The sequence below is a fragment of the Gopherus evgoodei genome, chromosome 4 (assembly GCF_007399415.2).
Source record: "Gopherus evgoodei ecotype Sinaloan lineage chromosome 4, rGopEvg1_v1.p, whole genome shotgun sequence".
NCBI classification, from domain to species: Eukaryota; Metazoa; Chordata; order Testudines; family Testudinidae; genus Gopherus; species Gopherus evgoodei.
The window spans coordinates 115,010,699-115,037,557 of NC_044325.1; the positions used below are offsets into that span (position 1 = coordinate 115,010,699).

Consider the following 26,859-nt stretch of genomic DNA (forward strand, 5'->3'; position numbering starts at 1 on the left):
CACCACTCCACCTCAAGGGAACGAAGACCTTACAACAAGAGCATGCCTCGCCGGGACAGGGACAGACGGCACCGGAGGTCATTGTCTCTGAAAAGCTATTGTAGCTCTTCGTGTTACGGACATTGACGCTGCTCCCATTCTTCGTACTGCTCAAGGTCCCCATCATGGCACCGCTCCCGCAGCTCCAGGCGTAGATCACTGGCACCCTGCTGTTGCGAATCTGCCCATCAGAGCCATTCGCGGAGCAGCCGCTATAGATGGTACTTCCACTCCTCCACACCAGGATCGCGGTCTCGTGCTTGGCACCATTTGTGATACTGTCACTCGTCCCCCATCCTGGGATAGTGGTAGATCATATGCCAGCCCGGCCTCCCTTCAAAGTTAACAGTCGGTGAGTCAGGTGGGGCAGTCCGCTCCGACAGTGTCACAGCGCCCTGGTACCAATGAGCCCTGTGGGCTACAATGCAGCCCCGGTGGTAGCTCGCTTGGGGGCCAGAGCCTCAGAAAGACCATCGTCCTCCCTCCCTCAGCCCCCCAGAAAAGGGTCAGCAGAGCGCTCATACCAAGTCCCACGCTTAGAAGGGGACCAAGTGACGGGACCTGCGGCACTGGTGGGGATGCAGAACACAGCTCCCCCATCCTCATCCTCCCCCAATGAGGCAATCACGGCTCCTCCTCCTCTTGTCCCACAGGAGGACACAAAAGCCCACCAGGAACTGTTGAAAAGGGTGGAATAAGGCCTCAACCTACAAGCTGAGGAGGTGGAGGAACCCTTGGATTCCTTCTTCGATGTCCTCTCAGCTACGCCACCAGCCAAAGATCTTAAATGCCCTGTGGCAAACCCCGGCTTCCTTGCCCCCTTCTCTAAGAAGGCAGAAAGGAAGTGCCTGCCAAGGGGCATGAGTATCTATATACCCACCCCAACCCCAACTCTCTAGTGGTCAAAGCAGTCAGCCATAAGAAGCGTCAGCGTCAACCCGCTCCTACCCCTAAAAATAAGGACTCGAGGAGACTAGATTTATTTGGTAGAAAGATTTATTTGTCCTTGAGCTTCCAACTGAGGCTGGCAAACCACCAAGCCCTGTTGGGCAGATATGACTTCAACTTGTGGGGCTCAGTGCCCAAATTTGCAGATTCCCTCCAGGAGTGTGATAAGAAGGAGTTTAAGGCTCTGGTTGAGGAGGGCACAGCAGCTGCCAGGGCGGTCCTTTAGGCAGCCTCAGACCCTGTGGATACGGCCACATGATCTGTGGCCTCCCTGGTTTCCATGAGGAGAGCATCTTGGCTCCTGTTGCAGGACCTCCCATTCGACGGCAAGGCCCTGTTTGTTAAACAAGCAGACGTGAAGTTACACGGTCTTAAGGACTCCCGCACAACATTAAAGACCCTTGGTCTCTATGTCCCGGCCCCGGCTAGGACCAAGTTCAAACCACAGCAGGCTCCCAGTCAGGCCACCCACTTGAGATACAGGCCCCCTTATAAAAAATCAAGGGACTATAAAAAGCACCCACAACAGCAATCCTGGCCTGCGCCCCATCCTGGGCTCTTTAAGGGTAAGTAGGCGGGTAAGCGCCAGTTTTGATGGGACGCCCAGAGACAACTTACCAGTTTGTACCAGGGATCCACCCAACCTTCCCTTCTCCAACCTCCTGGAGTGGTTGCTGCTGATCTCGGAGTGATGGGTCCTCAACAACATCTCCCGGGGCTATACCCTCCAGTTTTATTCTACCCCTCCCATCCGCTATCCCTCCCTGTCTCTTTTCAAGGACTCTTCTCATGAGAGCTTTCTCAAGCAAGAGATGAGGAGGCTCCTTTGCTTAGGAGCTGTGGAGGTGTCACTGGCGGAGTTTAGATACAAGGGATACAACTCCCGCTATTTCCTTATCCCGAAGGCAAAAGGGGGGCTCAGGCCCACCCTGGACCTGCAAGACCTGAACCAGTACATGGTAAAGCTCAAGTTTTGCATGGTCTCTCTGAGCTCCATCATCCCCTCCCTGGATCACAAAGACTGGTATGCCGCTCTCGATCTACAGCATGCATACTTCCACATTCATATATAGGTGGTCCACAGGCATTTCCTCTGCTTCACGGTAGGGCAGGGACACTACCAGTTCATTGTCCTCCCATATGGCCTATCGACGGCACCCAGAGTCTTCATAAAGTGTATGTCTGTGGTAGCGGCCTACCTCAGGCATTGAGGGGTCCAGTTCTTTCCCTACCTCGACAACTGGCTGGTCAAAGGCAGCTCCAGATCACAGGTATAAAATCACATAACACTTCTCCTATCCACATGCACCACACTGGGGCTGCTGGTAAACAGCACCAAATCTACATTGGTCCTGGTACAATGCATAGCATTCATTGGCGCGATTCTGGATGCGACATCAGCCAGAGCCTCCCTCTCACCGGACAGATTCGAAATCCTGAGGGAGCTCATCGGGGTGGTCATGCGGTTTCCCGTGACGACTGCCAGAGCATGCCTCCAACTCCTGGGTCATATGTTAGCGTGCACATATGTGGTTCGTCATGCCAGACTCAGGTCATGGCCTCTCCAGCTCTAGTAGGCCTCGGTATTCTCCCAGTCCAGAGACAGGATGGACAAAGTCCTCACTGTGCCCGAATCTGTGCTAGCCTACCTCTGCTGGTGGTCCACCCCGGGGAACCTGCTACAAGGGGCCCCGTTCAGGTGCCAGCTCCCAACTGTAGAGTTCATGTCTGATGCGTTGGACTTGGGGTGGGGAGCCCATGTGGGAAACCTTCAGACCCAAGGTCTGTGGTCCACACGGGAACTAGCCCTGCATATAAATGTCAAAGAGTTCAGGGCGGTCTGTCTAGCCTGTGTGGCCTTTCACTTGTGCCTAGCAGGCAGAATGGTCAGGGTCCTCACAAACACAGCCTTGATGTTCTACATCAACAGGCAAGGCAGGGCCTGCTCCTCAGCCTCCTGCCAGGAAGCCCTCAGGCTGTGGGACTTCTATATAGCCCACGATATCAACTTGGAAGCCCACCACTTATCAGGCATCTGAAATTCTCGGGTGGATCAACTGAGCCTGGACTACTTCTCTCAGCACAAATGGTTGCTGCACCTGGAGGTGGTGCACATGATTTTCTGAACATAGGGCACTCTCCAAGTGGACCTCTTCGTGACCAGACAGACCCACTGGTATGCCCATTTCTGCTCGAAGGGAGGGCTGGGCATTGGCATGATTTCCGACGCCTTCCTTCTGTCCTGGTCGGGTCAGCTTTTCTATGCCTGTCCCCTGATTCTGTCAATCCATCAAGGTGCATCTGGCAGCCATATCAGCTTTTCACCCACCAGTACAGGGCCACACGACATTCTCCCATGCCATGACTGGTTGATTCCTTAAGGGCTTGGATCACCTCTTTCCTTATGTTAGATCCCTGGTCCCTCAGTGGGACCTGACCTTGGTGCTGGCCAAGCTAACAGGACCTCCATTTGAGCTGCTTGCTACATATTTCTGGTCCCACCACTCATGGAAAGTAGCTTTCTGGTGGTGAACACATCGGCTAAGAGGGTGTCAGAGCTCCGGACTCTGACCTCTGAACCCCTGTACACAGTATTTCATAAGGATACGGTCCAGCTCCGCCCACACCCATCGTGCCTCCCTATGGTGGTCTCTGCCCATCATATGGGTCAGGAAATTTTCCTGCCGGTGCTCTGTCCCAAGCCCCAGCCCCTTCAAATGCTAGATGTAAGGCAGGCTCTGGCCTTCTACCTAGAATGTACAAAACTGTTCAGGAAATGTTTGCAGCTTTTCATCGCCACGGCCAAATGCATGAAAGGTCAGCCGATCTCCACTCAGCAACTCTCCAACCGGATCACTTCTTGTATCCGTGTTTGTTATGACCTGGCAGGAGTTCCCCTGCCGCCAGTTGTGAGGGTGCACTTGACTAGGGCGCAAGCCTCATTGGCTGTGTTTTTGGCCCATGTTCCTATCCAGGACATTTGTAGGACTGCCCCATGGTCATCAGTCCACACGTTCACCTCGCATTATGCAATTGTCTCCCAAACTAGGGAGGACACTGGGTTCAGCAGGGCAGTGCTCCCTCCCGAGTGTCTGTAAACTCCTACTTGCCTTCAACAGATGTAGCTTGGAATCCCCTATTGTGGAATGCACATAAGCAATCACTCAGAGAAGAAAAGACAGTTACCTTTTCCGTAACTGGTGTTCTTCGAGATGTGTTGCTCATGTTCATTCCACATCCCACCCTCCTTCCCCTCAGTTGGAGTTCTCTGGCAAGAAGGAACTGAGGGTGGGGGGAGCGCACATCGCCCCTTATACCTCACCATGGCAGCACTACTCCAGGAGTTGCTAGGGGCGCTCCCCTATGGGTACTGCTAAGGGTAGTACATGAGAACATAAGGAAAAAACTTTCTGGCACCAGTGCACATGGCGAGCACACACACCTATTGTGGAATGGACATGAGCAACACATCTCGAAGAACACCAGTTATGGAAAAGGTAACTGTCTTTTCTGAACTGCTCTGTATCCTACAAAGGACTAACAAAGAAGTGGTTTTGTTAGAATAACCAGTTGAGACTATGGAAGTGTAGCTTAGTTTTTCAAAATGCTAGAGTATAATTTTATGTGTAAATGTAGTTGATAGCAATTAAAGGTGTATTTTGGAGATCTCAGATAGAATTAGATAGAATTGTGGATTATTTTTCTCTCAGCAAAGGAGCTAGAGTCTAAAATAAATGTAGGTAAAATGTAAATGTAAAAATGTAGGTAAAGAGACTTGTGCTCTCAACTCGCTGTGCAGGGTTTATTGCACTCAGTTCTCAGGTGCTTGCTTGGTTTTGTGGGATGCCTTGAATCCTGATTTTATATGGGTGAAGTAAATTACCCTACCATTAACTTGTCTGTTGTCTGACAGGAAGGTGTCCTCTTTGCTTGCAGCAGACATTGCTGTCTAGACCATACACTATGCTTTTAAAGCCAAACGGCTTATTTTGTTAAGGCAGCCCAAGCTGTCAAAACCCACTGCAAATAGTGACCTGTCAAGTGTTAGATTGGGTAAACTGAAGAGAAAAATTCATGGTCAACTGAGCAAATAGAAGAGAAAGATTGCCTGATGTTTTAGGTGGAAGAAGATACTTCAATTTTAGGTTGTTGTTAAAAGAGCAGAAACTTTTACCAGTAAACTACACAGAGATGCTGCAAATGACGACAACAACAACAACAAAATCCCTTAATTATCAGTCATTGTCACAAGTAATCTGCACTGGTGCTAAAGAACATGGTTCAGATTTTGTTGCTGAAGATAGATGACTTGAAAAATGGAAAACAGTGAATGAACAAATTGAAATCTGTATCCTCACAAAGTAAAACTGAACTGCTGAACTAACAGCTGAATTCCATTAAGTATAACAAATAGGCATGTGAGCCTGTGTATCAATCCACCATATCTGTATTGGTTGGGAAACGTATACCAGCTTAGATATAAAGAACTGGTTTTTGTAGAGCTAGTTTTCAGTCACATTAGTTAAAAATCTTAAACCTATGCATTTTGACACATTTAATTGTTCTGTTGTGCCTGGCTTTGTGCATGATTCCAGTTTCTTTGACTCATGACTAAAAGCAGCGTTTTTCTCCGTTTTTTAAAGGAAAAGCTATTTGGATTGTATTAGAGTGTTCAGGAACTTTTAGTCAAGGATTTTTTCTGTGACAGACATAGTTTCTGCAAAACTGACATTTTGATTTTTGTTCCAATTTTTTTGGTTTTTCTGAGGGGGAAAATCTGAACTAAGTTTTGCTGTATATTCATCCAAATCTAAACATTTTGGTTCATTGACTTGACTGGTAACATTTGATTTTGGGTCCATTTGACATGTAACTGCATCTGCCTGAGCTGTTTTCGTGCTTCATGAAAGCTGTACTCCTGGTGTGTCATGCTCCCTTTCTGTTTTATAGACCAGCTTCCCTGGCTAACTTACATTTCTCGTGATGTACTATGGCCCTCCCACTGGCTGAACTTCCCCAGTGCATCATGAGAGTCCCATGTAATTGGTGCATTATGGGATATTTAATCTGGCCCTGGAGCCTGGCCTACATAGGAGACTGGAGGCATGAGGCCACTGCAGTTCAGTGTATAACCAAGACAAAGCTAAACATTTTGATTTGTTTGAATCCTTTCAGAGTTGTATTATTGTTTCAACATATTTCGTTTCAACACTTCCAAATCGGAATTTTTATCAGTTTACAGTTATGTGAAAATTTTGATATTTCTGCTTGTTATTTAGATCTGGGGTGAACACAAATGTCAAAATATTGGAATTTCCTGTGCGCAGGGCCAGATTAATGCAGGGGCTTTAGGGGCTGCAGCCTATGGCCTTGGGCTAAGGGGGGCCCCGCAGGCCAGTGGGCTGGATGTGGCCCACTGCGACACCAGTCCCCGAGCCCTGTCATCCACTCCCCAGGGCTGGAGCTGTGAGTACTGGCACATCAGTATTACCCCTGTGGCCCCTAAGCGAGGTACTGTGGCCAATGGGAACTGTGGGAGCAGCACCCGTGGGCACAGGCAGCATGCACTGCACAGAGCGGCCTGGCCCCTCTGCCTAGGGGCTGGACATGCCAGCCACCTTGGGGAGCAGAGCAGCACGGAGCCAGGGCAGGCAGGGATCCTGACTTAGCCCTGCTGCACTGCCGACCAGGAGCTGTCTGAGGTAAGCCTCTTCCAGCCGGATCCTGCACCCCGCACTCCCTCCTACACCCCAACCCCCTGTCCCAGCCCCGAGCCCCCTCCTGCACCCCAACCCCCTGTCCTCAGCCCTGAGCCCCCTCCTGCACCCAGAATCTCACCCAGAGCCCACACCCCGAACTTCCTGCTGCACCCCAACCCCCTGTTCCATCCCTGCCCTCACCCACCCCCAGCTGAAGCTGCACCCTCTCCCGCACCTCAATCCCCTACTCGAGCCCTGAGCCCACTCCCCCACTCCAAACCCCCAACCGCCCCACAAAATCTAATAGCCCTGGGCCCGCAAGAGAGTTAATCTGGCCCTGCACGTGGGGCAGAAATTCTGATTTTCATCCAGCTCTAGTATTGGTTTAGCTTTCAAACCTTGTTCAGATTATCAGAACAATGACACATTTGTGCACCTACTTTTGTTTGGTATAGCTGCTGTGAACTGTTCTAAAAGTAGTTTTGGGACTGACTCACCATGATTATGAATAAATCATATTGAAAAGTAAGTTATATTCTAATATTTCTATAACTTTCAACAGCTTAAAGCTAGACAAATAATTGTTCACTAGTAAACACTCTCAAATAATTGTGGGTAAAGAACTATAAGCTAGGACACCTGATTTCTATTCTTGAATCCTCTGCTGACGAGCTAAATGAACTTGGGCAAGTCACAGGCCCAAACTTTCAAGTGTCCACTAACTTTGGGACTTCCATTTTGAGTCTCCATCCTGAAACTTCTCAAGGAGCACCCAAAATTAGATGGCCCTTTGGAAAATCTTGACCTCGGCCCCTATCTCTGTAACATCCTACAAAATGGGATACCAACCTGATTCTTTGGAGTTGTGTGCCTTAAAATATTAGTGCGTCTAATATTTAGAACTCCGTACAAGGTGCTTTTTAAGTGCAAAGTAGTAGGAAGAAATGTTGTTTGGTGCCCCTGCTAGTGGACTGGTGAGTTGTTCAGCTGCTGCAACATGGCTATGGGTAAAATATTCAATACCTTCATCTCTGGAGCAGGGAGACAGGTTGACAGTAAGACAGACTGTGTTAAAAAGCCTTATCCATCAAGTCAGTGGTGAAGTATTGCTGGAAAATCAATGAGATGATTTTATAAAGTCACTAAAAGAAACACACACTAACAGTGAAGCCACCTTATTGGAAATCTTCAAAATGCTCTAATTGCCTGTTAAAAACTGACCTAATAAAGAAGCAGGCAAGAACAGAGAGAAGATTAATATAGGAAGAGGCTGCTTTATATAGATTGTTTTCAGACCGTTTTGTGAATCCTTCACCAGCCATGCACAGGAATGAAAGTGTGCCTCTGAGATAAGTGTTGTGTACGTACCCCATGTACAAACTGTTGTGTATGAATAGGGTAATTTCTGCAAGTCCTATTTAGGTTGCATACTGTCCTACCTCACTAGTAATCCCGTTGATTTTAATAAAATATTCTTTGAGTAAGGTACTATGCAATCTAAATAAGGGCTGCAGAATCTGGCCTCGCAATCTTTGGAGTAAAAGTTGATTTGATGTCAGTGAAGTACACTTTCACTTGCAGTTTTATTATTGTGCCATTTCTTTCCCAAGACACATTGTCCTTGTCATCCTTTTATTGAATGTTCTGTCTTTGTTTTATATCCAGCTTTAAAAAGCTGGGGAAGTAAATGCTAGATTCTGCAATGCATAAGAAAGTGGTACAGTGGGATACAATTTTGCCTTCTTTAAAAGTTACTAATTTATAGTTTGGCATCCTAATAGTGACATATTTGAGTATAGGATGCTTTATGTTGAGAAACTGGAGGAGGAATGCATCCAACAATCACAGCTGCCCTGGATTTCTGCATTAAAAAAATCACCTGAATGTTTATTATTACTTCATAAAGCAGGACTCTTGGTTGATTTGAGGGATGCTCTGAAATGCTGTCTGTCATAAACAGATAGTTAAGGGTTAATGCCTCTTTTACCTGTAAAGGGTTAAGAAGTTCACCTAGCCTAGCTGACACCTGACCAGAGGAACCAATGGAAGAACAAGATGGTTCAAAAGGGAGGAGGGAAGTTCCCTTTGTCTGGGTCAGTTTCACTTTGACCAGAGTGGGAAAGCTCCAGAATTCAGCCTCTTATTAAGTAGTGAGTATTGGTGAAGGAAATAAATAGGTTTATGTTTATTTCTTTGTAACCTGCCTTGTGCAATTAGAGGAATAGTCAAATTGGATATTTGAGTATTTTTTTGTGTAACTAAGTTTTTGCTCAGGGGAACATCCTCTGTGTTTGAATCTGTTGTCTGTGGTGTGCTAATCTTTCCCAGAGGGTTTTCTTTTACCTTTTTTTCTTTAATTAAAAGCCTTTTTCTTAACACCTGATTGATTTTTCCTTGTTTTTAGATCCAAGGGGGTTGGACCTGGATCCACCAGGCATTGGTGGGAGAAAGGAGGAGGGATGGTTAATTTCTCTTTGTTTTAAGATCCAAGGAAATTGGTGAAGTCTCTCAAGGCTACCCAGGGAAGGAAAGTAGTGCTTGAGAGTGGTGGCAGCCAGACCAGATCTAAACTGGTAATTGAGCATAGAGCTTCTCATGCAGGTCCCCCACATCTGCACCCTAAAGTTCAGAGTGGGGAAGAAACCTTGGTACTGTCTTTAAAGACTAATATTTAAAATGTGATGCATTACAAGCCTTTTGTACTTGCAATTTTACAAGCCAGTTGCATTTTGGGGGAATCCAGTGAGGGAGACGTAACATTCTTGGTATAGTTTTTCTTTAACCAATTCGCTTTTGTATTTTATTTCCACATGTTACAGTTGAAGAGGTTGCTAATCAACAGTGCTGAGTGTCTCATAGCGAGTTTAATAGCTGTGAATATGTTCAGTAATTTTGCAGACGTTTTCCTCCAAAATTTCTTGAGGATCTTTGTAACTTCTGAGACTGAGCTAAGTGTAGTTAGCTCACTACTTTAAACCTGTTTTTGTTTTGTTTGCTTTTATGAAGACCTTCCTTTACAAACTGGAACAGAGCAGGGCTAAGTGCTGACTGTAGTCTGCTAACGCATCTGCAGAGTAGAAATTTCTCCTTTTCAGGCACTTGTACTCATAAACCAAAAGTTGAAAAGTTTGTAATTGCAAGAAAGAAACTGATCACATGTATTTGCATTCAGAGCTATAGAAGGGCTGTCATGAGTATGTTAAGTGAAAGCTCCTTTGAGTGTAGGACTTGATTGCGTAGTAGGGAGCAGTTTCTTCAGGTTGTTCCCCATATTTTGTTTGATCTCTGCAGTTTCAGTTCTTCATACTGTTGGGCACACTTCTTTGCTTTGTTTCTTTGTGAGGTATCAGTCATTTTAGTGCTGACTGTTAAATGGAAGACTCAGGTGCAGGACTCATCTTTGACAACAATTTCACAAATGTGGTGCAGCCATCAAACATTTGTCATTATCCCTTGTAGCCTCTATCTTTCCTTCTTTCTTTGTACAGCTCCTCCCATCACCTTGTGCTACTACGCACACTTTAGGAAGGCTGTATCCTTTTTCTTCACAGTAGAGTATATTTTGCTCAATCTTGTTTTCAAAAATGAACCTACAAAAACCATCCCCATCCTGAGATCAAGCATTGAAATTTTCACCAAGAAGGGATTGATTTGAGAAAGTTATGAGTAATTAAAAAAGGAGGAAGTTATAGTGGACATTGAAATTCAACATTAAATAGAATGTATTACTAGGGTTGCCAGCTTTCTAACTGCAGAAAACCGAGCACCACTGCCCTGTCCCACCCCTTCTCAGAGGCCCTGCCTCCCACTCGCTCCATCCCCCCTCCCACCCTCGCTCATTTTCCCCTGCCCTCACTCACTTTCACTGGGCTAGGGCAGGGGATTGGGGTGTGTGAGGGGTGAGGGCTCTAGCTGGGGATGCAAGCTCTGGGATGGAGCCAAAAATGAGGGGTTCAGGCTGCAGAAGGGGGCTCCAGACTGGGTCAGGGAGTTGGGGTGCAAGAGGAGGCGAGGGCTATGGCTGGGGATGCGGGCTCTGGGGTGGGGCTGGTGATGAGGGGCTTGGGTGCAGGAGGGGGCTCAGGGCTGGAGCAAGGGGTTGGGGTGTATGCTCTGGGAGGGAGTTAGGGTGCAGGAGGAAGTTCCAACCTGGGGGAGGGAGATAGCGGTGTGGGCTCTGGCCAGGCAGCACTTACTTCAGGCAGCTCCTGGTTGTCGGTGCAGTGGGGCTAATGCAGGCTCCCTGCCTACCCTTCATGCTTCATGCTGCTCCCAGATGTGCCGGGCATGTCGCTGTGGCCCCTTGGCGTGCTGCCTGCACCTGCAAGCACCGCCCCCGCAGCTCCCATTGGTTGCAGTTCCTGACCAATGGGACCTGTTGAGCTGGCTTTGGGGGCAGGGGCAGCACACAGACCTTCTCTGATTGTCCCTCCGCCTAGGGGCCGCAGGGACATATCGGGTGCTGCCAGGAGCAGTGCGGAGCCAAGAGAGACAGGGAGCCTTCCTTAGCCCCGCTGCATCGCCAAAAGAAACCTGATGAGATTCAACAAGGACAAGTGCAGAGTCCTGCGCTTAGGACGGAAGAATCCCATTCACTGTTACAGATTAGGGACCGAATGGCTAGGAAGCAGTTCTGCAGAAAAGGACCTCGGGGTTACAGTGAACGAGAAGCTGGATATGAGTCAACAGTGTGCCCTTGTTGCCAAGAAGCCTAACGGCATTTTGGGCTGTATAAGTAGTGGCATTGCCAGCAGATCGAGGGATGTGATCATTCCCCTCTATTCAACATTGGTGAGGCCTCATCTGGAGTACTGTGTCCAGTTTTGGGCCCCACACTACAATGAAGATGTGGAAAAATTGGAAGGAGTCAAGCGGAGGGCAACAAAAATGAGGCTGGAGCACATGACTTATGAGGAGAGGCTGAGGGAACTGGGATTGTTTAGTCTGCAGAAGAGAAGAATGAGGGGGGATTTGATAGTTGCTTTCAACTACCTGAAAAGGGGTTCCAAAGAGGATGCATCTAGACTGTTCTCAGTGGTACCTGATGACAGAACAAGTAGTAATGGTCTCAAGTTGCAGTGGGGGAGGTTTAGGTTGGATATTAAGAAAAACTTTTTCACTGGGAGGGTGGTGAAGCACTGGAATGGGTTACCTAGGGAGGTGGTGGAATCTCCTTCCTTAGAGGTTTTTAAGGTCAGGCTTGACAAAACCCTGGCTGGGATGATTTAGTTGGGAATTGGTCCTGCTTTGAGCAGGAGGTTGGACTAGATGACCTCCTGAGGTCCCTTCCAACTCTGATATTCTATGATTCTATGATCGCAGACCAGACTTTTGACCGAAGCCACCAGGATCCCTTTTTGACTGAGCATTCTGGTTGAAAACGGGACCCCTGGCAACCATATGAATTGCCAGCCCATTGTTTAATACCTTCACTGAAAAAGGTCTTTTTTTATGGGTATGCATTTGTCCTCCAATATGCTACACTTTTCTCTGGAGTGATCCAAGTATACAACCTCTGATAGTTGTAAAATAACCAGTGTCATCCTGTATGTGAGTTGTCATGTGCACTAACTGAACATTCTTTGGAAGGTATTTTGTACATTTTATTTGGCATCCGATATCTAGACTTTTTGATTCAAAGAACTAATGCAACAAACTGTGTCTTAATTACGTGGCATGAAGAGGCAGTACAGTTAGTGTGGATTATTGCAATCTAAAACTTATCTTCTACAATTTGAACCATACTTAGGTACAGTTGTCTGGCATGTTGAGAGGCATATGTGTTCTAACACACATAATTGCTGATATGTACAGGTTGTAGAACCATAGGAGTGGCTCAGTATAGCTTCAGCCAGTTTAAAATAAAATGCTACATGTGGATACCCTTAATGCATCTGTGCATATTTCAAATTTAGTAGGGGATGAGCCTGTAATTTGTTTTTTTTATTTGCTTGACTTATTACATATGTAATTAGGCACATAGTTGCTGCTTCTGCTGCACTTTTTCTTTTTAATAGCTTAATGTAGATTTTACATAACTTTTTTCTGGAACACTTTGGTGTTGCACAGAGCTGCCTCAGCACAGCATTCTTTGCTGGAGCAGTAGAAAAGGGGATAGTCTTCAGGTCTGTACATTTCTATACCTGGAGTGGAGGATGTGTTTATCAGTCAAGAAGTTGTATTGACTAAGGGCTTGGCTACACTGGAGAGTTGCAGCGCTGGTGATGGGTTTACAGTGCTGCAACTTACTCACCGTCCACACTTGCAAGGCACATACAGCGCTGCATCTCCCTGGCTGCAGCGCTGGCTGTACTCCTGCTCTGCCTGGGGTATAACGATTGTAGCGCTGGTGATGCAGCGCTGCTCCGCCAGTGTGGCCACCAAAAGCGCTGTAATTGGCCTCCAGAGGTATTCGGAGGTATCCCAGAATGCCTGTTCAGCCACTCCCAACAGCGCTGCAAATGCTGCAAATGTGGCCATACTGCAGCGCTGGTAGCTGTCAGTGTGGCCACACTGCAGAGCTTTCCCTACCCAGCTGTACGAAGACAGCTGTAACTCCCAGCGCTGTACAGCTGCAAGTGTAGCCATACCCTAAAAAGATGACAATGGGTCTGATTTTTACCTCCAGAAGCATCCATAATCCCCAGTGCACAAAGACTTCAAAAGAGGACTCAAAGGAGAAAAGAGAAGAGACATGGGAAATATGTTCAGTGTTAATTTCTTTCTCTAAAGATTAAGCAGAGGAAAATGAAAAACTGGGGAATGACTTTATTAAAAAGTGGCATAGGCATTTGATAGCCTTTACATGCTTAGTCACTTAGGTGCTTTTAGAAATGTTTCCCAAGAACTAGAAACATTACAAAAATAAACAAACAAATAGATACATCAAATAAAAGCCCTGGTTTCAAAATTAAATGAAGCTATATATTTTTCCCATATATGTTCCTTGCCAAAAAATATGCATCTGAGGAAGTGGGTATTCACCCATGAAAGCTCATGCTCCAAAACGTCTGTTAGTCTATAAGGTGCCACAGGATTCTTTGCTGCTTTTACAGATCCAGACTAACACGGCTACCCCTCTGATACCAAAAAATATTTTTTAATATATTTGTATTCCAGGCAAAAAATGTTATGCTTAAAGATAAATATCTTCTTTTGGGGGATGTAGATCACCAGTTTTTTTTTTTTCTCCTAAGGTATTCCAGTGCCATGCTATTTTTCACACACACCAGTAAGAAGTGCAAAGCAAGTGCTATCAATCCTGGGACTCTTTCCCTTGGACCCATATTTGATAGTTTAATGTGTTGCAAAGCACACTAGTGTGTGGGCCTAGCCATATTGGTATTGTTCATAGGTCCACAGCTTTGACAGGACTGACTTGAAGGTGCTCGATCATGGGTAAGCCTTTGGCTTCTCATTTATTCCATAGAAAGCAATGCTGAGGGAACAATATTTCAACATGAGCCTGCCATACGGCTCTGTAACCGAGCAATGTCGTCGGTATGTAAGAATAATGGATTGTGTCTGCAGCTGCGCTATGTGACCACCTCTTTTTGGGCATATGCCCGACCGTAATTTATAGATAGTTCACTATGCGTTTTGAGTCTTTCATATTATAGGTGAAGCTGGCAGCGACACTTGTAGTCACAGTTGCCCAACTTTCCATTATATGAATGTGTTTTGAGTAGTTTGTAACTTGGTAAAACTTTCAATTGCTCAGGCTGAAATTTTTCCATTCCAAGCGCCTGCCGTAAGCTGATCTTTAAACAGTTCAGACATTTCAGAGAATGAGGCTTGGGGGGAAATACACTGGTTTAAGGTTAAATGTATAGCTGAGAAGACTCTCTGAGCTCCATGCTTTGGAGCAGGCACTGGAAATTTGCAAGGTGCCCATGAAGGAGTCACATGTCTTTTGCTGTATCCATGAAAATTCACCCACATTTTTCATTTGCACATGTTCAGTAGAGCTTTGTTAGAGGCTGCTTTCCAAGTTCTGGCTACTCAGTCTGCACTGAGCATACTTGAGATCAGGATTGCAGCAGCTGAATGGGACTTTGTAATTTTCCTATGGTTTCCAGGGGCTGCTGTAGTGCCAGGCACTGTAACTCAAGTAGGTTACAGTGGGTAGCAAAAGGGGAGCATGCTGTGGGGATAGATGCAGAGAGGGGTCAGGCCAGAGGAGAGGGTGGGGAAAAGAACAGGTGGGACAAACAGGATTGGCGCAACCTAGGGTGCTAACATTTGGGGGGAGGTGACCGCAGCGGCCGGAACTTCGGCTGTCCCAGTCATTGGTGGTATTTCGGAGGCGGGACTTTCCGCCGCCACTATCGGAGGTGGCATTTCGGGGGTGGGACCTTCCACCGCCTAGGAGAACAATAAAGCTGGCAGCGCTTCTGGGGACAAAGATAGAAGGCTGCAGGCTGTGGGGAGAGGCATGCTAAGGGATGGGCAGAAATGTTTCTACCCACTAGAGAACACTCCCCTCCATAACCTGGAACAGAATCCAGGATTCTGCTGCTGGCTAGAAAACAGTCGAGAAATCTATTGGCAAATTTTCTCATCCTCCTCCTAGTGGCAGTTTTAGGCAGCAATAGTAGGCTGTTATCCTCTGCCAGTTATTCGGTTAGCTCAAGTGGTAGATAGGTATATGCTGTGGATCTGAGGGTTCCAGCTGTGCTGCTCACCCATATGGGTCAGTATGATTTCATATCATGGAATTTTGCTTTTTCAGTGTTTTTTAATTGAGAAAACCATATACTAAAAAACTGTCATCCATGTGTGTGAATCATGATAGTCTTTAATTTCAGATCACATTTATGTTTTTCCTGGACCCGTGCCCCTTCAGTATACAGAATGGACTGGGCTCTGGGGGTGAATCAGGTTTGATTGAGTGAGGCTGTTGTCTGTTTAAAAAAATCAAAACAAAAACAAAACAACCCTTCCTCCGCAAAAAGCTCTGCCTCATTTGTTGCACAAGTAGAGTACCAGATGAGGCAGGGGATTGCAGGAAAAGAGAGGATGGTCTGTGGGTAGAGGCAGTTGAAATCTGTTTTAGAGAACTGGATTATATCCCTGTCTGTGTGTCAGTTTCTATCTGGTGCTGAGCAAGTAATTTAAACCAAACTTTTCACAGATGATCTCATTTTCTGGATTGCCAGCTTGAGACATCTGAAGTCTGACTTGTGCAAGTGCTGAAGGTAGTCGTAGCTGTGCTTTGAACATAGCATTTCTGTTGTACTTGATAAATACCGTGAGAAATCAGGTCATGTGTTTCTCAAGTTGGGCACCCACAACTACCAGACAGTTTTGACAGTTTTGGCCTTAATCTTTGTGACCTGTTTCCCTGTCTCTAAAATGGGAATAATACCACTTATCTTACTGTTGTTGTGAAGATAAACTCATTACTTTTGTGAAGCTCTTGCATACTGTGGCGATAAGCATCCCAGAGAAGCCCTGGAGTACTGTGTTCAGTGCAGGTCTGCACGGTATGTGGTAAATGCAACACATTAATGAGCAACTGTAAAAAATAATTATGGTTGTGTGTCTTATTTTGGTTATATAATCAACCATATAAGGTGTGTAAGGGGGTGTAAGTGTGTGTATACACACTACAGCTGTCAAGCAATTTAAAAAATTAATTGTAATTAATTGTACTGTTAATAATAGAATGCCATTTATTTCAATATTTTTGGCTGTTCTCTACAATTTCAAATATATTTATTTCAGTTACAACACAGAATACAAAGTGTACAGTGCTCACTTTATATTTTTTATTACAAATATTTGCACGGTAAAAAAAAGAAATAGTATTTTTCAGTTCACCTAATACAAGTACTGTAGTGCAATCTCTTTCTCATGAAAGTTGAACTTACAAATGTAGAATTATGTACAAAAAAACCTGCATTCAAAAATAAAACAATGTAAAATTTTAGAGCCTACAAGTCCACTCAGTCCTACTTCTTGTTCAGCCAATCACTCAGGCAAACAAGTTTGTTTACGTTTGCAGGAGATAATGCTGCCAGCTTCTTGTTTAAAATGTCACCTGAAAATGAGAACAGGTGTTCTCATGTCACTGTTGTAGCTGGCGTTGCAAGATATTCATGTATCAGATGCGCTAAAGATTCATATATCCCTTGATGTTTCAGCCACCGTTCCAGAGGACATGCATCCATGCTGATGATGAGTTCTGCTCAATAACAATCCAAAGCAGTGTGGACTGATGCATGTTCATTTTCATTATCTAAGTCAGATGCCACCAACAGAAGGTTGATTTTCTTTTATGGTGGTTTGGGTTCTGTAGTTTCCGCACCAGAATGTTGCTCTTTTAAGATTTCTGAAAGCATGCTCCACATCTCGTCCCTCTCAGATTTTGGGAGGCGCTTCAGACTCTTAAAAATTGGGTCGAGTGCTATAGTTATCTTTAGAAATCTCACATTGGTACTTTCTTTGCGTTTTGTCAGATCTGCAGCGAAAGTGTTCTTAAAATGAACAACATGTGCTGGGTCATCATCTGAGACTGCTATAACATGAAATATTTGGCAGAATGCGGGTAAAACAGAGAGCAGAAGACATACAATTTCCCCCAAGGAGTTCAGTCACAAATTTAATTAACACATTTTTTTTAATGAGCGTCATCAGCATGGAAGCATGTTCTCTGGAATGGTGGCTGAAGCATGAAGGGGTATATGAATGTTTAGCATATCTGGCATGTAAATACCTTGCAATGCTTGCTAAAAAAGTGCCATGCAAATGCCGGTTTTCACTTTCAGGTGACATTTTAAACAAGAAGTGGGCAGCATTATCTCCTGTAAATGTAAACAAACTTGTTTGTTTTAGCAATTGGCTGAACAAGAAGCAGGACTGAATGGACTTGTAGGCTCTGAAGTTTTACATTGTTTTGTTTTAGAGTGCAGTTATGTAACAAAAAAAATCTACATTTGTAAGTTACACTTTCACAATAAAGAGATTGCACTACAGTACTTGTATGAGGTGAATTGAAAAATACTATTTATTTTGTTTATCATTTTACAGTGCAAACATTTGTAATAAAAAATGACGTACACTGATTTCAATTACAACACACAATACAATATATATGAAAATGTAGAAAAACATCCAAAATATTTAATACATTTCAATTAGTATTCTGTTGTTTAACAGTGTAATTAAAATGGTGATTAATCGTGATTAATTATTTTAATCATGATTTATTTTTTTGAGTTAATCACTTGAGTTAACTGCAATTAATCAACATTCACACACACACACGCAGAGTAGGCTGTGAAGGATACTATATGTTACATTTCTGATTTTTAAACCCATGAATGTTTACCGTTCTTTAATGCCGTTGGAATTTTTAGCAAAGAAATTAGAATTTGTTATTGTAACTTCACATGTACAAAAGAAGACCCATGTGTATCAGCATGGCTTAGTTGGTTGCACTTATCTCTGGTCCTTATCCTCATAAGCCCACGTCCTACACCAGAACTTGTGCTGTTACAGCTATCAATGATGCAGTTCTGAAATGGAGCAAGGTGCTAAGTGCTGTCCTTGAATTTAAATATGAAAATTAGCTCTCTGCTGCCCATGTTTAATGATAATCCAAATGGAAGTTCAAGATTCTATGGCACTTTTCAAAAAACGAACAAGGATCTTAGTCCTACGTTACCTGTCAGTGAAAAACTAAATGTTCAAGACTACCGTATAAATCAGCCCTTGCTGACTTTACGATAGCTACTACAGTGTATTTGCTGACAGTTACTGAACTAGCACACTCTAAGTCATGTTGTGGAGCACTTTGAGATCACTTCAACATAAAGTGCACCGGATAAACCTGAATTCCTTTCTCTTGTAAAAATGCCATTTGAATCATAGACTGACTATTTACCAACGCACAACTGAGCAAAACCACAGCAGAGAGGTGAAAATATTCCGTATGATAGTGAATGCTGTAATTGCATTTGGAATAATATTTGAAGAAAGGGCAGAATAAACCTTTATCAAACTCAGAAATAAGAAACATTTTCTTTTTTGAAATGTATAGTCTGATGGGATTTCAGGAAAAACAGGTCAGGATAATGGTTGATGGAAATCGGTTATACCGTCTTGAACTTGGGTGATGGAAACTTTGTATTTCAAAATAAAAAGATTTAAAGTCTATTTTTTTTCCTGTAAATGTTGTTTGGAGCACAGAAATTTCTGCTATAATGAGTCCTGTGTTATGGAAGAAATGGTTTTAATCAACCTTACAGAAATAAGAACAGGAGTATTTGTGGCACCTTAGAGACTAACAAATGTATTTGAGCATAAGCTTTCGTGGGCTACAGCCCACTTCTTCGGATGCATAGAATGGAATCCATTCTATGCATCCGAAGAAGTGGGCTGTAGCCCACGAAAGCTTATGCTCAAATACATTTGTTAGTCTCTCAGGTGCCACAAGTACTCCTGTTCTTTTTGCAAATAAGACTAACAGGGCTGCTGCTCTGAAACTTGCAGAATAAAAATTCAGAATAAGAGTAGTCTTTATTAACATCACCTTTCTGCTCTCTTATTGCCTATTCAGTTAATCTGTAGGGACTACTGTAAGGTGACGCATTGGCAAGTAGGGATTTGGTTTCAGATCTGCGATGTCTGTAGAAAGAAGGCAGTGCCTCTTGGAAATGGGCTGAACTGTCAATCAATAGCAACTCCAATGTCCGATCAGAAAATATATTTAAAAAGTTACATTCTGCCTTCTGGGCAAAGAAGATTCATGCTGAAAAGAGGGAGGAGGATATGCAAGAGGAAAAATATATCTATCATAATTGTATAGCTCCCATGACCATAGTATCTGAGTGTCTCACAATCTTTAATGTATTAACCTAACAATTATCCTTGTCAGATAGGGAGTGCTATATCCCCATTTTACAGATGGGGATACGAGACACCAGAGAGAGAGAATGACTTGCCCGAGGGCACATAGGAAGGAAGTCTGTGGCGGAGAGAGTTTTAATGTGGATTTCCCAAGGGCCAGGTTAACTCCCAAACTACTGGACCATCATTCCTTTTTTAATAAAATAAATCCTTCCTGAAGGTGCAGGTTTGATTTGGACTACACATTCAAATTTTGACATGATTAGGTTCTGCCTGTCTTGGAAGGACACCAACAGTGACCAACATTCTCTGAAGGATGGTACCCAAACAAGTGAATCGAACAAAACAAAAAATGAAAAATGTCTTCCATGGTGTTCTGTGCTAAGAGGAAACAGTACATACACAAGCAACTCATTTTGAAAAGAACTAGCTTACACTTTTAGGAAATGGCTTTCTGCAGCGTGTTGGAGTCTTAAATCTTTTTTGCTGATGTAGTGGCCTATAGGTAAATATTATGTACCGCTAACTGGGGAGAATTTGGTTCAAATCCCTGGCATCAGTGTCCTAGAAACAGACCTCAAATGTGCTCAAGTACCAGAGTGGGTATGCTATAATAGTTGGATAATGAAAATACATATATGAGTAAATTCATCAGTTGCAAAAAAAAATTGCATATTTGACTATCTGTTTAGTTGGTTGAATGGGCTGGAAAAAAACCTGATTTGCAAAGGCTATATTAGATCGTTGATATAGGATGTTGTTGAGTAAACTCTTAATAAATATTCAACTTGCTCTATACATATGCCACTTGGATGGATAAGTAGCTTTAACATTATTTTAATGGTTTAAACTTTTCTCTCGAATAATTGTAAAACTAATGTTATACCTGTGGTTTTAATTTATAGGTACATTGAAACCCTGAAGGAAAACAAACCGAAAATTGTTTGGGATGAACAAATAGCTGAACACTATTTGGAATACAAAAAGTGAGTGGCAGTCATTTACTTTCTGCTCTGTGTGAATATTCTTGGGCCTGAGTCCTACAGACACTGAATTACTACTTCTATAATATTGACTGAATTCAGCATACTGAGAGTCTGCAGTTTGTCAGCTATGGTAGCTGTGAATAGGAACATAAAAGAGGGTTTCAGGGGACAGAAATAAGCCAGGGAAGGGTGAATGAAGTAACAAATGTAGCTAAAACAAACTTTAACACTTCAGTCTGGTGGACCAGATCTTCAGAAGCATTTTGGGTATGCAGAGCATCCCTACCTAAGTTATCTGTCAAGCCTCAGTTAGACCAAAAGTCTGAGATGCAACCTGGTGAGTGGTTTGCCATGAGTCTGACAAAATATATATTCCTAAAGATATATATATCTGAGCAACACCTTTAAGAATAACAGAGCTTGGCAGATTCAACCTTACTGTTAAGATTTGTTGAACAGGAGACTCGTACATAGCAGAAATAGACTGGGCCCAGTGAAGAGCAATAAAAATGAGGAGCCATAAAGGGACTTGGAGAGACTAAAAAGACCAGGACAACTGCCTTAAAAAGAGCATCAAGAGGTATACAAAATAACAAAAGTTGTAGAAGACAAATAAGGCTATTGTCCTTTGTCATAATAAAAAATAAATAAGTGCTTGATACAAGATGAAAACACTTTTAAACAGATAAAAGGAATAATAGCAAAATCTTGCTAAACACCAATTTGTTAACCTTGTAATAGACTATCGGCTGCATGTGTATCCTCTCTTTTTGGCAAAGATTCTATAACCAAAATGTTATTACTTTTATAAAATTCTATCAGCATATTTTCTAATATATTATAACTTATATAAAATGTACTAATCCAAATAAATTAATGAAGTAAATTTTGTGATGCATTGTCTTTGCATTAAAAAAGCATCATAATTCTTCAGTGAACAATTGATTTTTTTTTTCCCCCATGAAACTTCTTGGGTGAAACATTTTTAAAATGCTCCCTTTTTTTAAATGTGGCCCTCTCTTTGACATTTTTTTTTTTTAGCTAAATCACCAGGGTTGCCACAAACTTCTCTCACATTTTTAGACTTATGATACTTTTCAAATTTGCATATAACTGTGAGGAATTATTTCCCATATTTTTCATAATTCAAATCAGCTGCTCAAGGAGAAGCTGACAGAATTGTTGAGATTCATCAGCTCATTCAGCTCTCAGGTATTGCTTCCCTAGCTCAGTAGCCTTTGCTGTGTATTTCCTTGCTTGGTTTCTGACTACATACGCCCCTTACCAGAATTTAATCCATTCTTCAGCACTTCTTCTTCACTGTCATTCATGCCCTGTCCCAGCCTCTCTGCAACTATGCAGCCATACTGGAGTGTTAAGGGTTTTTTTTACCTTATATAAGGAAGTTTATAAAATTGTTCCCTCTTGAGAAATTTTGATATAAGATAAATAAATAACATATATATGTGGATTTGTGTTGCTCAAATAAATACATACTCTTCTGCATTTATTTGTTATACTTTTTCTGAAAAGGGCACCATGTAGGAGGTTTAATGATATTTAACTGTTAAATGACTAGTTTTTGAATTGTTTCTGTAACTCTGTAAGAGAAGGCCTCTCTCATTTTGAATTCTTTGGTATGCTGTTTTGAAATTACTTTGTGTATGTCAAACAATTACATTTTTCTTTGTATTGTGTAAAAATCAGTAAACAATGATCTGTGTTTACAACTTCTCTGTGCAAAGTCCAACTGAAGACTGAGAGCTTGTCTACACAGAAACTAGCTTGTGGCATGCTGGGGTGTGAATTTGCTCTGTGTGGACCCTGTTGATGGGTAGTAACAGGTCATTAATGTGCTTTGAGCTAGTCTCATTTCAAAGAGATTTAGATGGAAGTGCATTAACAAACTGAGGGGTCCACACTAGAGTTTAGTCTGCAGCAAGCTAGCATGGGATATATTAACACCCAACATGCCTCTAACTAAATGTTTGTATAGAAGTCCTTTTTTTTTTTTTTTTTTTTTTTGAGGTAGTGTTGGCACCTGAAGATGGAGGCTTGCTCTCAAAAGGCAAATCTGAGATCCTGTACTTGAATGGTTGGCTCAATGGCATTATTTAACTCAGTACAGCCATGCTTCCAGGGCAGTCCCTGGCAAATCAAACTTGGGTGAAGGGAAATATAGTCAACACTACATAACCTAACTTTGGAACCTGTTCTTTGAACATTCTTCTCTGTGAGCCTTTTGGAAGAGAGAATCAATCAGAGAGTACACTGGGCCTGAAAATCCTTCTCTTGACTTCCTGCCACCTGCCTGATTGACAACTGTGAGGATCATCCTGTCTGCACAGGTTTAGCCAAGCTACAGGAAAGAATTAACATCTTCCCATCCCCACTTCCACTTTACAGAGATTTAGCTAGGGTGAATGTTAATATGATCCGGAGCAGAAAATATGCTTCACTAGTGAAATATGTCACCTGGGAATATATTGCATGCCTTCAGTTGCTAAGGCTATGTCTATACTACGTAGCTGGAGTCAGCATACCTTAGGTCGAGTTACCGCTGGGTCTACACCACGAGGAGTCGACCGGAGAAACTCTCCCGTCGACTTACCTTATTCTTCTCATCACGGGTAGAGTACAGGGGTCAACTGGAGAGTGATGTGCTGTTGATTTAGCAGGTCTCCACTAGACCCGCTAAATTGACCGCTGGTGGATCAATCTCAGAGCATCAATCCCAGCTGTAATGTAGACATAGCCTAAGAAGAGACCAACCTACATTCAAAGACACTAAAATACTGTATCAAATCATAAATCTTTAAACACATATCCCAAAGATCGTGTGTGTAACAAGCAAAGAATCAAAGTTTACTTCTGCAAATCATTATACACAGCTTCCTTCCTCAGACTGGCTTTCTATTTTCATATTAACTTTTGGGTGCCAATAATACTGTGTTCTCTCATTTTTATCACCAATAGAATTCACAGTAAAAACAGGTTTCTCAAATCATTAGCTTCCTCTTTTCTGAGGGAAAAAAAACACGAAACTGACTTTAACTTCTGGAAGCTGAAAAACCTCACAAAATCTACCTACCCCAATGTCAAAAAGGTGAGTGACTGTTTTCTTCGTGCATCTGACAAAGTGAGTATTCACCCATGAAAGCTTATGCTCCAGTACTTTTGTTAGTCTGTAAGGTGCCACAGGACTCTTTGTCACTTTTTATAGATCCAGACTAACATGGCTACCCCCCTAATACTGTTTTCTTCTTGTGCTTTGCAGAAATAAAGGAGGAAAGCATGTCGTCTTCTACCCAACATTAAAGGTATATCCGTGTCCCTTCTTCACATGAGAGGAGGATAAGAGAAAAAGAGGAAAGAGGGTGGATACTGCTTTGCCTCCTTGCATTTTAGAGGAAATCCTTTGTTTTTGTACAAGAGGCCACCCCATCACTAGATTCTCCCACATCAACTTAGGACTTCTCCATGTGGAAAGTTAGTGCCCAGCAAGCTGAGTGTAAATCTACAGTCCACTAGCCTGCCACACACTGAGTCACTATTGTGGATCCTGCTACTACACACTAAAAGTTCCCCAGAGTGCTTTGACCTCCACTGCTGTTTTAAACAGAGGGAAATGTAGGTCAAAGTGCAGTAGGGAGCTTTTAGTGCACAGTATCGGGCTCCACGCACCGCCAATTAGTGCATGCGGCAGACTAGTGCACTATAGATTTACACCCCAGTTTACTGTGCAGTAGGTCTATATGTGGACAAACCTTAGAGACCGGACTTGAAGAGTCAAGTGGAATGGAAAATGAGCTTATAATGAAAGTATATTAAGCTTAGAAAAGAGAGTGCCAAATTGTAAATGCCTAAACCAGTGTTTCCCAAACTTGGGATGCTACTTGTATAGGGAAAGCCCCTGGCGGACTGGGCCAGATTGTTTACCTGCCCCGTCCACACGTACTGCCGATCGCGGCTCCTATTGGCTGTGGTTCGCTGCTTCAGGCCAATGGGAGGTGCTGGAAGCGGTGTGGGCTGAGGGACGTACTGGCCGCCGCTTCCAGCAGCTCCCATTGGCCTGAAGCAGCGAACCATAGCCAGTGGGAGCTGCGATCAACTGTACCTGTGGACGGGGCAGGTAAACAATCCGGCCCGGCCCGCCAGGGGCTTTCCCTATGTAAGCGGCATCCCAAGTTTGGGAAGCACTGGCCTAAACCATTATGAAACCATCAGAAACCCACATTATGTAAGTGGGAAAGAAATGTTCCTTTCAACTTCATGAGCACCTTTCCCACCATTGGCCCTAATGTAGACAGGATGTGAAAGTGTTTATCACTGTGTTAAATTCTTTTATGGCTAGTACTGGTGGAGCCAAATGAGGAAGTGCTGAAAACCCCAGGATAGCTGCACCTTAGCAAAGACTGATTGCACTGAAAGTTGTCCTGCTACGTTGTCCTTGGTCTTGCAGAATGTTTTATCTCATTATTGGCAGACTCCATCTGGGTTTTGAACATAATCCTCTAATTTTTTTGGAGATTTTTTTTCATGTATTCTTTCATCGCTGAATAGTAGATGCCGTACTATGGCAATTGGTGTATTTATACACATGTAAACAGAATTTTCCTTCCATTCTTAACAGACTGTAATGAAGGTTTAGAGAGATTTCTACACTGAAGCAAATGTGAAAAATCACTCATATAAAAGCAATTAAATCGGCTAGTGACCCCAAATTGTCTTTTAGCTTCCCCCTCACAACCCAGTTTCTTCATCTTAATCGGGTAGTTGTAGGTATCTTGTCTGCTCAAATTTGGACTCATTCAGATTTTGTAAATAACGGCCACAAACCCCAAGACAAACAGATATATTCATGCTATTTTCAATTCCAATGAGAACAAGTTTTAAACATTTCCCTGTAGTGTTTGCAGTTCAGACTTTGCCGCATTGCACTAGTACAAGAGAATCTGAAAGTGGACTAGAAAAGTAGTATCTTGGTTTGTCTAGACTGAGACACTTGTAATTCTTTCACTTGTAATAATCTAAAGTTATGGTTATAACATAGATAAGTAAAAAGTGACAGAGTCCTGTGGCACCTTATAGGCTAACAGAAGTATTGGAGCATGAGCTTTCATGGGTGAATACGAAGTGGGTATTCACCCACAAAAGCTTATGCTTCAATATGTCTGTTAGTCTGTAAGGTGCCACAGGACTCTTACTCACTTTTTACAGATCCAGACTAACACAGTTACCCCTCTGATACTTAACATAGATAAGGAATCTTTTGTTGTTGTTGTTTTTGTTTGGTTTGAGTTTTGGGGGGGTTGTTTTTGTTTTAGTTTTTTTCTTAAATACTAGCCTGACAGTATCCCTTTAAGATGTAATTTTCTGGGTGAGTTTGCCCTGAAAGATGAAAAGAATAGCCTTAGGTAGGAGATGACATTCTGTAAACACAGAATATTTGCTACTTGACAAGTTGTGTTAATTGACTTAAGACATCTGGGAGAGTTGAAATTTCTGGTAACACAGTTTTCGAAGTGTGCATTGCAGTACATCGTGTAAGTGATGGCCCAAATAAAAATACTTAAGTGCCTAGTTCAGAACATTGCTTACTTCAAAGCTGTTCTGTATGTCCAGTTAGTCAGCATATGCTAGGTTGATGCACTAAAAAATGCCCTAACTGGTGGGACTAATCTGGCTCTGCACTTATTGACCAGTGAATATTTAAAGCTATAGTCTCCAGTCTTCTGGCCCTAAGAAAAAATAACTTAAACAAAATTTTTGTTATGCATTGTGTCTAATATTACAAAGAGAGGGCTGCATGCAGTTTCTAATGTTTATATTCAGCAAAAACTGATGACCTTCTCTATCCTTTCCTTAGTCCATCCAGTTGCGCTTAGAACTTGCAAAGGAATTGGGGACTGGAATAGCCATCTGGGAGCTGGGACAAGGCTTGGATTATTTTTATGATCTGCTTTAAAATGGCAGACCAATTGGAGAGACTTCATTTGCTTCACGAAGACTGCACATTCAATTAAGTGAGGTATTTGTGGGGAGATGATTTAAAAAAAATTTTTTTTTGTAATTTATATGAAATCTCTATGGAATTTGCATTTTTCCCAATAAAGAATCTGCTCTGAATTTCTGTGCACATTGCAACATGATTGTATTTGAGAAAATGCACAGAAACAAAAGTTCTGCCTCTAACCTTTGCTTTATACAGTCATTAAAATAGACCACCATCAAGAGAACACTAGACTTCTCATAGTTTTCATGCACTATCTCCTAGAAGGAAATAACACAGACAGTGTAATCCTTCTGACCCATGTTTAAGATGTAGATGTTTC

General features: G+C 43.1%; 1 protein-coding gene across 4 annotated transcripts in view; it reads left to right on the top strand.

Annotated features, from left to right (window-relative positions):
• Window positions 1–26,659, top strand: part of CHID1 (chitinase domain containing 1) — a 279,829-nt gene extending 253,170 nt beyond the window's left edge. For 2 of the 4 annotated variants that reach the window (XM_030560648.1, XM_030560650.1), the window contains exons 11-13: window positions 20,444–20,524; window positions 23,802–23,844; window positions 26,394–26,659. In XM_030560648.1, the coding sequence (XP_030416508.1) occupies window positions 20,444–20,524; window positions 23,802–23,844; window positions 26,394–26,492 (223 nt within the window). In that variant the 3' untranslated portion in view covers window positions 26,493–26,659. Of the gene's footprint in view, window positions 1–20,443; window positions 20,529–23,500; window positions 23,631–23,801; window positions 23,845–26,393 lie in introns of all 4 variants that reach the window. The other 2 variants (XM_030560651.1, XM_030560652.1) reach the window with 2 other exon arrangements.
• Window positions 26,660–26,859: the final 200 nt, after the last annotated feature.